The sequence below is a fragment of the Salvia hispanica genome, chromosome 6, assembly GCF_029641045.1.
Source record: "Salvia hispanica isolate PSC_SH4W2 chromosome 6, Shi_PSC_v1, whole genome shotgun sequence".
In the NCBI taxonomy this organism is placed as follows: Eukaryota; Viridiplantae; Streptophyta; class Magnoliopsida; order Lamiales; family Lamiaceae; genus Salvia; species Salvia hispanica.
In genome coordinates, this window is record NC_142697.1 from 30,953,848 (window position 1) to 30,964,868 (window position 11,021).

The 11,021-nt window shown below is 33.7% G+C and overlaps 2 protein-coding genes across 3 annotated transcripts; one reads left to right on the forward strand and one right to left on the reverse strand.

The window, feature by feature from the left end:
• Positions 1–3,779: 3,779 nt before the first annotated feature.
• Positions 3,780–4,686, forward strand: LOC125207870 (uncharacterized). The gene has a single exon (XM_048107372.2). The coding sequence runs from the start codon at positions 3,908–3,910 to the stop codon at positions 4,622–4,624; it is 717 nt and encodes a 238-aa protein (XP_047963329.2). The 5' UTR covers positions 3,780–3,907; the 3' UTR covers positions 4,625–4,686.
• A 2,718-nt stretch (positions 4,687–7,404) lies between these two features.
• Positions 7,405–9,334, reverse strand: LOC125207355 (Thioredoxin superfamily protein). 2 transcript variants are annotated; one of them, XM_048106654.2, is made up of 9 exons: positions 9,061–9,333; positions 8,913–8,978; positions 8,761–8,841; positions 8,609–8,662; positions 8,459–8,527; positions 8,274–8,336; positions 8,052–8,134; positions 7,880–7,945; positions 7,405–7,776 (listed from the first exon to the last, which is right to left on the reverse strand). In XM_048106654.2, exons 1-9 carry the CDS (start codon positions 9,283–9,285, stop codon positions 7,740–7,742), a joined length of 744 nt encoding a protein of 247 aa, XP_047962611.2. In that variant the 5' UTR covers positions 9,286–9,333; the 3' UTR covers positions 7,405–7,739. The 2 variants fall into 2 exon arrangements, with proteins under 2 accessions (XP_047962611.2, XP_088916678.1); XM_089060552.1 differs by lacking the exon at positions 8,913–8,978 and having other exon boundaries at positions 9,061–9,334.
• Between the last annotated feature and the right edge of the window lie 1,687 nt (positions 9,335–11,021).

The window sequence follows — 11,021 nt, forward strand, 5'->3', positions numbered from 1 at the left end:
TTTTGCTTTTTAAATATCAATTGAACTTCAAAAAATAGAAAGAAGGAAATGGCACTAGCTAAAACGATGTTAGATGCTGGTGAGGCTTTGAAAGTAAAAGGAAGTAGATGAGTGAAGATATTTGAGGGGTGCTCTTTTTTAGTTTTGCTATTTTTTCTTTCTCCTCTTTTTCCTTCTGGTGCCTTTGTTTTTCTGTTGTTGGTGTCTTATTCTTGGTTGAGTTGATGGTGTGACATTTTGTTGAGTGAGGGATGACTCGGTGCTTATAGTGTTTATTTGCTTAGCTTGGTGATTTTTGGTTATATGGCTGATGGGTGGGGGATTTTGCATAGTTTTTTGCATGCCTTTTGTTGTTGCTTTTATTGTTACTTGTTCGTTGATTTGTTAACGACTTTTGCTCGCTGCACTTTCAACTACAGCATTTCTCTTGTATATATAAAAAAAAAATGCACAATAATGGCATTTGGGATTTGCAAGCTTTGTTGCTGAGACTATTCATCATGGATTCATGGAGTCATGGTGACTCGATAATGAAATTATGATAAAATGATAAAATTGAGGAGGATGGCATTGACCAATAGCATCAATCGCGGTCATCAACAACCAATGGGGAAATGCCACATTACCCAAACGTAAACTATTTGCCTCAATAAAAACATGATTATGTCTTAACATATCATTTTCCATCACATGGCTCGCTAACCGCCCACGCCCTCTTTTCTACTCCCCATTGCTTCATCATTTTTTCCATTTACTTATATTTTCATCTTTGCCATACTCCCTCTGTTCTAAGATAGCTGAGTCGTATTTCTCTTTACTTTGTCTCAAGCTAGTTGAATCATTTTCTTTTTTAGTAAAAATTTATTCTCTTTGTTACTTTATCTTTTCTCTTACTTTATTTTTTCTACTTTAACCTTAAGCAAATCAATTTATTAAATTATGTGTCCAAAAAAAATGAACCAACTACCTTGGGACTGAGAGAGTATATAAATAAAGTCATACTCCTATGTAGGCAGGCGGAGGTGGCCTGCACAGGGTTGGCCAACCTGGCTGTCGATCCACGAGTATGGAAAATTTTAATTAAATTCAGTTTTTTGAGTTGCTATCACATGCTGTAATGTTAGCCTTATAAGTTTTGTACTGTATTACTACATATCCATTATGACTAGTTAATACTCCCTCCGTTTTATAGTAATGGAGGTGTTTCTTTTCGATATGGAGATTAAGAAAAATTGTGTTTGGTGAGTTAAGTAAAGGGAGAATTAAGTGGAAAATGAAAAAGGTAGAGAGATGAAGAGAGAAAAAAATAAGAGAGTAAAGTAGGTGTAGAAAAATGTGTTGACTTTTACTAAAAAGGAAAATGACTCTATTACTATGGAACGTACCAAAATAGCAAAATGACTCTATTACTATGGAACGGGGGGAGTATTACACATTAAAAAAGTACTCCGTAATTTTTATTATGAACAACAATTTCAATAATCACTTAATATTTTTATTTATTATGCATTGTAATCTTACTCAATTCATGAGAATTAGACTTAACAAAATGTTCACTTTGAGCTCATTAATATAAAAGATGATGTAATTAATAAACAAATAAGATGCAAATGCTTTGGTGGGATTTAGAAATAAAATGCCTTATTAGTTATTACTATCTCCGTTCCTGAAAGTTTGACACAATTTACCATTTCGATCCGTTCCTGAAAGTTTGACACACTTTGCTTTTTACCATTTTTTGTAGTGAACCTCATATCTCACTAAATTCCTACTCATATTTTATTATAAAACTAATACTTTAAAAGTAGGATCCACATCCCACCAACTTATTCAACTCACTTTCTATTACATTTTTTAAAACTCGTGCCGAGTCAAAGTGTGTCAATATTTGGAGGACGGAGGTAGTATAATATAATTAAAAGGAGTAATATTTGTATGGAGTAATATAGTTAGTACTGTTCCGCGTGCAACGTAGTCAAGATCTATAATTCAAATTGATAAATAATTTCTAGAATTTAGATAATTTTAACTCGCCCTCATAGTACGTAAATAGAATATGATTAATCTAATTTATATGAAAATAAATAGGAACTACCACATACATTTACTAAAGATTTGTAATGGCCCTCGGTCTCCTCTCCACTACTCCCACACAATGAATACACTAAATTAAATTTCTAAAAACTGATAACAAAATCATTATTAAAATGCTGTACTCTATAGAATTGTTTTCTTTATTATATAGAATAGTCTAAAAAATATCCAAACCTTCACACCAAATAATTGAAATTAATGCTCGATATTTAACTCATTTTGTAATTTCAATCTATATTAGTATGTCTTCATTTCGTACTCAACGTGTTAATTAAAATCACCATTGAATTAACACATTGAGTTCAAAATACGGAGCCATGCCGCTGCACTTTCGATAGGATATTTAAGTTTTCACTTTGATTTTAAACTTTGTAAAATAGGTACTAATCCCTCCGTCCCATAAAAGTTGAGACAAAACTTTTGGGCACGGAGATTAAGAATTTATATTAAATAAATAGGAGAGATGAAAAAAGTAGGAAAGATAAGAGAGAGTAAAATTAATGATGGAATAAGGTAAGAATGATTAGATGTTTTGTCTTTTGTTAAAAAAGGAAATGACTCAACTTTGTTGGGACGGACTAAAAAGGAATACGACTCAACTTTTATGGGACGGAGGGAGTATTAGCTACCGCCGGTCAATAAATAGTAAAATCTAAGTTTTATTTTTATATTCAGATTATATATACTCCCTCCGTCCCATATTAAGAGTCACACTTTTCCATTTCGGTCCATCCCCAATTAAGAGTCACACTTTATTTTTACCATAAATGGTAAGTAGGTCTCACATTCCACTAACTCAATTCACTCACATTTTATTATAAAACCAATATAAAAAAATGGGTCTCACATTCCACTAACTTTTTCAACCAATTTTTCTTTACATTTCTTAAAACCCGTGTCCGGTCAAAGTGTGACTCCTAATTGGGGACGGAGGGAGTATTTTTTTAGAAATTTGAATAGAATGAGTTAGTTCAGTGTGTAATATACTTATAATGACGAATATTCTTAAATTACAGAGTACTAGTACTATATAATGATATTTTTTGGCAGACTGAGTGAGCATAATTAAAATTAGAGTAATATAATCTCTTCTTCTTTTAAAATAAAAACTATTATCATTTTAGTGAATAGTGAGTATCTTAAAAATATTAATGTTCTATTTTACAAATATCTTTCTGATAACTAATGAAATGAGATTCGATGTCCATTAATAATATTTTAATCACTTTTTTTATTATTATTATTTTATTTTAATAATTTTACGTTAAAATTTTGTGATAACGAATAAAGTAAAATATTACTATTTCCGTCCTCCAAAATTTGCTACACTTTGACCCGACACGGGTTTTAAGAAATGTAATGGAAAGTGAGTTGAAAAAGTTGGTGGGATGTGGGTCCTACTTTTAAAGTATTAGTTTTATAATAAAATGTGAGTAGGAATGAGTTAGTAGAATATGAGGTCCACTACCAAAAATGATAAAAGTGAAGTATATCAAATTTTCAGGGACGGACCGAAATGGTAATATGTATCAAATTTTCAGGGACAGAGTATAATTAGCACACAAACAAACAGAGTAAAATATTACTATAACTAAGCATCACCAATCTTAAGATAACATTCTTCTTTTAAAAGCATAAAATAACATTCTTATGTGGTATGAACTCTCTAGAGCATGCTTTTCAAACTAACAGTTGCTATATATATACACCCCTCTTCACCTAAATCATTCCCCTCTCTCATTTTTGTGATCTCATTCTTGATCCTCACTCTCCTTTCAAAACAAAAATAAAATTAAAAAAAAAAGGAAAAAAAATGTTCTCAACTTCCACAGCCACTAGCGACTACTCAAACCCAATGGGCCTCATCCGGCCCATAGCGATGGACGGCGCCGGCGCCGCCAAATGGAAATACACCACCGCAGCCGCGGAAATCGCCCCAAACTGCCCCCGCTGCGCCTCCGCCAACACCAAATTCTGCTACTACAACAACTACAGCCTCTCCCAGCCCCGCTACTTCTGCAAGGCCTGCCGCCGCTACTGGACCAAAGGCGGCTCCCTCCGCAACGTCCCCGTCGGCGGCGGCTGCCGCAAATCCCGCCGCGCACGCGCCGCCGCCTCCGCCACGCGCCACTCCACCGCCGCCGCCTCCCCCTCCCCCGCCGCCGCCGGAGCCTGCATTGACATGGCCGCCGTCTTCGCCAATTACGTCGGCGGCTCCGGCGGCGACGAGTCGTCGTCGGAAAATGCTCCGGCGAGCGCGTTTGGTGAGGCTACGGCGGCGTTTGAGTATCAGACGCCGCTGGGATTGGTTGGAGATGATCAGATGCAGCAGCAGGGGATGATGACGCAGATGTCCATGTGTCAGGATGTGAGTGGCCAGCAGTTTTTGTTTGAGATCGGGGAGGATATGTTGTGGGAGGAAGGTACAACTCTGCCGAGCTTAGCGTACCCGGCGGTGCAGATGGAAGACTGTGGGGTGTTTGCACCGGATAATTGGAGTTCTTTTGATCTCTCTGCCTATGAATTTTAAATTTTTAATCCACCCCTTGATTTGTTAACTATATTAATTTAATTCCTCATTTTTTTTCTTGATTCTTGGAAGTTAACTGTCACAATTCCGTGAAAGAGACTATTGGCAAAATATGTTGATGTCTATAAACATATAATATTATACTTTATGAGAAAATAATGAAATTTTGTCCTATTTCTTCATTGCTTGCCACTCTTTTCTCACACGCCAAATAATTATGGCACATGGAGTTACTAATTGCAATTTATTTCGGATCTCTTTTTCTTTTTCGTTTTTGCTTTTTGTTGGGTTGAATTGATTATTATTCTGATAGGTGAATTGTGATGCACATAATTGATGTTGATTGTGCTTGTGCGTTATGCATTATTATAATTACTCGTGAGAAATTTACCAATTACTAGCATTATTATAATTTTCTTTTTAGTTCGTCTCATATGAGTATCTCTTACTTTACCAAATGTGCATTAAAACTCGTCCAATCAAAAATGCATACTCTTGTGGGACGGATGGAGTATTACTTTTATATTAAATTAGTTGAAGCTAGACATGTCCAAGGTTCCGGAACCGCCAGTTCTGATTCTAGAAAATCTCAAACCAAAACCGAACCTTGAGCGTATATATATGAAGAGAACATAAATTGTACTACCTCCGTCCCCTAAAATTTGCTACACTTTGACCCGACACGGGTTTTAAGAAATGTAATGGAAAGTGAGTTGAAAAAGTTGGTGGGATGTGGGTCCTACTTTTTAAGTATTAGTTTTATAATAAAATGTGAGTAGGAATGAGTTAGTGGAATATGAGATCCACTACCAAAAATGGTAAAAGTGAAGTGTATCAAATTTTCAGAGACGGACCGAAATGATAATATGTATCAAATTTTCAGGGACAGAGGTAGTAGTAAATAGTAGTAATACGTATTCCACACACATTTAGATATGCATGTGCATGTCCCGTTTGTTAAGTCGACTAGGATGGCACATGTAATATACGGCCAATCTTTCTCTACATTACATTATAGTACTGATGGAATCAGAATCTTAACTATTTCATAGAGCTTCATAGGTAAATCTTTTTTGAAATCAAAATAAAAATTAAAATCACAAGTTCAACTTTTATATTAATATTGAAGAGTCTTATTTTATGAATTAATTGCCTATACATATACATAGTATACCAAGATTTTGATTTTTAACCAACTATATTTTTTGGTAGAAAAATACTTGAATTCTTAGAATTTCGTAAGCTGACATTAGTCCATATTGCAATAGCCAACAACTTAATTTTTCTACACGAATGTATTATCAAAATCTGTCGACAATACATTTCTAATGGCATGTGGAACAACTCCATCAAGAAAGATTCAAACTTCCCTTGTGGAACACTTGGACAGTCTATTCTTATGATTTGTCACTTCAAAGCAAGTGACAAATTGTTCCGAGCCATCCCAGGACCAACTTCATGGAACCGCCATCAGGCTTATTTCGCTCTTAGCTAAGCTCTATGAGTGATGGTTTTTCAATATAATTTCTCAGTTGAATGAATATGATGATAATCAATGGAGAAATACCATAGAAACTTGGATCTATTTTATGTTTTTATTATATTCATTTTGCAAAGCTAAAAAGAAAGAGTGGTTGTAGAAACAGGAAGAATAAGGGACCATTCTTAGAACTATATTAGGGTAGGGTGAATTTATTGCATAATTGACTTGTTGCAATTTGTAGCTAGGTAGTTGTGATTCAATTAAATAAGAGCCAAACACCTAATTAGTTAGTTCACAATATTTTTAAGTCCTTAAATAGTAATATCACCCGACCTTATCTACAAGTAATGATTATTAAATTCAAACTTAATAGCTGAATGTGATTGGAAAGCTGTGCTATTTAGATAAACATATTATACTGTTCATCTTAAATACAAAAAGAAATGCACAATACAGTGCAACATAGCTACTGGTACTACTTTTAAATGTAATTATAGAAATATTTTAAATTATACTTAACCACAAAACAAAAAATAGGGGTAAAAACCAAAACTAAACTCCAATAACTTATAAGCTCCAAAAATTATTCATTGTGATCAACTCTACCTTATCATTTTCGTGACTTATTAACAACAATTAATTTTAAAAATAATTGTAGTGTGTTTAGTTATTTTCAATGAGATGATATCCTTTTCATTTCCCTTCAAAATATGTCCTTCAAAATATATCCTTTTCAGTATGAAATATGTCTGCTGCATTTTGTAGGCCAATGAAATCATAAACACTTCAACCTTATACTTGGGCCCAGGCCCATTAGCACAGATAGATCATATATGCATATTATCATAATCACAATGTTGCAAACATATCGTTTTATTTTTCTATTTTACTTACGTAGCACTATAGGACGTCAAACAAAACGACGCCACACTATAGGCAGCAAAACGGTGCTGTAATAGTACCAAATTAAAATATCATTTGTTGTACTATCTTCCATCTCGCTTTCTTATTTTCTTCCTTCCATCTCATTCGTTCTTAATTCTATTCCAACTAATGAATTTATTTAATTTTGTATGATTCAGCATCATTTTGCTATCTAAAACGTGACATCATTTTGGTTACGCCATCAAACTATGTCCACGTCAAACTCTTGATAGATTTGAGAATTAGAACAAATCAATAGTTCGACAATTTAGATGCAGATTTTAAAGATGTTAAGCAAAAGTAGAATTTGGCGAAAAGTATAGAAATATGAAGGCAAAATACCCTAATATGATCAATTCATCGCATGAACATGTGCAAGCAAGGCAACCATAATATTAGACAACATTCAGTAAAACAATTACCACCTAAAAGCACTAGAAAGGCATGCTTGCCACAACACAAATACATCATAGTAGAGCAATACATATTATACAGACAGATTTTGGAATAAGTAAATATGATAATGGAGTTACCGTTGGCCATTTTGAAGTTGAATATTGGAAATGAACAAAAGATCGAGGGGTTCCCCATGCTAGGCGATCAGATTGTAGTCAGCCATCGGACTATAATCTCAGCAAGACTGGCAAATGGCATATTCTGAGGGGCAATGGAATTTGGAAGGTCGAAATAAATATATATATTTATGTCTCAACCTTTAGGCTTCCACTTTATACTGCATCCGACGCTGGTGATAAAGAAATTACATGAGCTTGGTCTCAGTCATGTAACAGAATATCAGTTGTAAACAACAAGAGAGATACAAATGGCAGATTGAACAGAAACATTACCTAGGCTTCTGAACAGACGATACTGGTTGTCCACTTAACACACAGTCTATCGCTAAGCTCAAGTCCCTACATTACGCATCACTTATAATTTGTTAGGAACACATGAACAAGCCCAAGTACATGACTTTGTCTCAGTGTTATATTTCTAAAATTTTAGAAGTGCAGAAGTAACCTTCCAGTGATGCGCATTTTATTGCTCGGCCGTGAATCATCAAACTGACCGTGATATACTAACTCAAATGGCCTACGACCATCCTGTCACCAGAATAACGAATCAGATCATAACCATTGCAAAATTAAACCAAAAGATATTTCATAATACATAGCTAAGCTCTCGGGGATCAGCAAACAATTTAGTGTTCTGATCAGATGATTTAGTGTTCACTGTACAGACCTTTTTAAACAAGAAAAACTCCGGTGTACAAACGGCTCCAAAGCTTCTTGCAACATCTTGGGACTGCAAATTCATGTATAGCTAATTCAATCAATTGTGTTTTGTAAAGCAATATCTTCAAATAGTCATCTTGGGAATACTAGACAACAACTAGAATAAGGAATTCCCCAACATCAAATGCTTGCCTCATCATAAAGATAGGGAAAAGGATACTTAAATATCTTAGCATCCTCAGCCATGAAATCTGGTCCATCCTGTGAGGAATAGGTTAAAGCTGGAGGAATCATTCAATGGCTTCAGCACTGCTCAATTTGAAGATACAAGGTCATCTGAACCTGTGGATGAGTAGTAACAGAGTTGGAAGAAATTGCAACCACCGCAAGTCCTTTCTGCCCCATACACAATACACACTTTAATACTAACAATTAACAACTTCTCCTATTCAAAACACTAACAGTAACAGAAACAAACGAGATAATAACTTCACCTTCATATAGTAGTTTGAGAGTTTTACAATATCATGCTTCAAGTGTTTGACGAAAGGGCAATGGTTGCAGATGAACATTACCTGCAAATATCACATGTTTAAATCCAAAAATTAAGTTTCCAAATTCCAATTGCTTTAAAACTAAACACTACCAGCAATGCGGGGTAAGAGTCAAAGTCATCCAGCTTCCACACTTTTCCAGTAAGAGGTTCCGGAAGCTAAAACTCAAACACAACGAATGCAAAATTCAGATTTAAACACAACTCATTTTCTCTAAATTTCCAGAAATTCTGTGTTTACCTCGAATTCCGGTGCTCTGAATCCAAGAGTAACCCCTTCGGACTCGACCCTGGCAGCTCGAATCACGAGTTTTCTGGAGGGGAGCACCGCGGTCCTGCGCGGCAGGGGATTCCAGCCCCCGATCGAGTAACATTTCGAAGACGAAGAGAGATATTTCGTCGCCGGCAACGAAAGCCGCCGACAGACGGCAGCTGATGACGCGGCGACCGTTGGAACACCCGCCATAGTCGATGAAAATTCTGCCCCTTTCGAAATTCTGGTTTCCGATTTTTCTTCTTTTTCGTTTCCTCCTTAGCTTATCTGAAAAAGGGTATGTTTGTCATTCCATTTCAAATTGGGCTCGGTTAATTAAAATCTGGGCCGAGTATTTGGGCCTAGTACCACAAACATTGGTACAGAACTTAATTGTGACTGATTAATTCATTTATTTTGTGCATTTCATGTTTGAAGTCTTGTTTCTACCAACTTACAAACTGTCTCAAATAGATTTGGAGGGGTTATTGTGCATATGTGTTGTATAATTGTGCATATGTGTTGTATTCAGTGGCGTAGCCATATTGGAACAAGGAGTACAACTGTACCTCAAATTAGAATACTAATACCATGTATTGAGATATAAGTATTCATTAAAAGGCTTCTTTGGCCAAGTGGTTGTGATCCCCATTTTCTAAGCACAGAGTTTGAGTTCAAATCTTCTCGATTGCCTAACTCATTCCTTTTTGTTTTGATTTCTATACCTTTTTCTTTTCTCAATTCTTTTAGTCTAACAATTAAAGTTTCTATATCATTTTAATTTCAAATCTTTTTCTGTTTTGTTTTGTTAATACAATTTGTTTACTTTTTTCATGTTATATCATTTTGTTTTGATTTCTATACCTTTTTTTTCTCAATTCTTTTAGTCTAATAATTAAAGTTTCTATATCATTTTAATTTCAAATCTTTTTCAGTTTTGTTTTGTTAATACAATTTGTTTATTTTTTTCATGTTATATCATTTTAATTTCAAATCTTTTTCTGTTTTGTTTTGTTAATACAATTTGTTTAATTTTTCATGTTTTATTTTATTCAAACAATTGAAAGTTCCATAGCCTTTTACTTCTATAAAATAATTGGATTTACTTTTTCTTTGTTAGTTTTTTTTCAAACAATTAAAAGAATAGATAGTACTTTTTTTTTTTGCTAAAACAATAGAAATAATAAGTTAATATAGTTTTTATCAAATTCTCAACTAATTACTTATAAACTATTTTATCAATGGTGTAGCAATTATATTCATATCTATATGAAACATTTATAACTAATAAAATATCTATATTTTTTATTTTCTAAAATAATAGATAGTTTGCTTAAATTATTTATTTTCACAAGGTTCACTTCTAAAAACTAGTATTGTTATCTTATAAAAAGTGATTAAAACTTTACTCAAATATTTTATGTCCAAAAAATTTATTTCTGACTATATAATTTTTTATTTGGTCGTTATATTCGCGTCTATACAAGACATTTGCATTTAAGACAATGAAAAAGATTGTTCAGATATTTTTTCGTAGCCCCGAATTCAAAATCCTGGATACGCCACTAATTGTATTATTCAAGGGGCTGAAAAAAATTGAAAAATTGTAAGTTGCAGAAGATAAAAGTGGTTGCCGTAACTTTGAAGAAGACGACTAAAAAGTTAAAGTGAGAATATAATATTATTATTATTAATGTGAAAAAAAACCATTTCTTCATTATTTTAACACAACAAATTTTCGAAGGTTCACTTTAATTGTATATTTTTCTTTTCAACTCTATTATAAAAAAATGGTTTTTAACAATTCTTTATATTTATTTTATTATAAAAAATTCACAATAAAAATTAGTTTGTCGTTTAAATTTATACTCATCATCACATTTCTAATTAACATATTATTAAAATGGTAACATCATTATTTCTATACTGTTTTTTTTTCTCTACTCCAT

Excerpts from the sequence above, each read along its gene's own strand:
- LOC125207870 (XM_048107372.2), top strand. The coding sequence starts at position 3,908 with ATGTTCTCAACTTCCACAGCCACTAGCGACTACTCAAACCCAATGGGC.
- LOC125207355 (XM_048106654.2), bottom strand. The coding sequence starts at position 9,285 with ATGGCGGGTGTTCCAACGGTCGCCGCGTCATCAGCTGCCGTCTGTCGG. Across the intron at positions 8,979-9,060 it reads TCAGAGCACCGGAATTCGAG|CTTCCGGAACCTCTTACTGG; the intron begins GTAAACACAGAA and ends TTTGAGTTTTAG. Across the intron at positions 8,842-8,912 it reads ACTCTTACCCCGCATTGCTG|GTAATGTTCATCTGCAACCA; the intron begins GTAGTGTTTAGT and ends TGATATTTGCAG.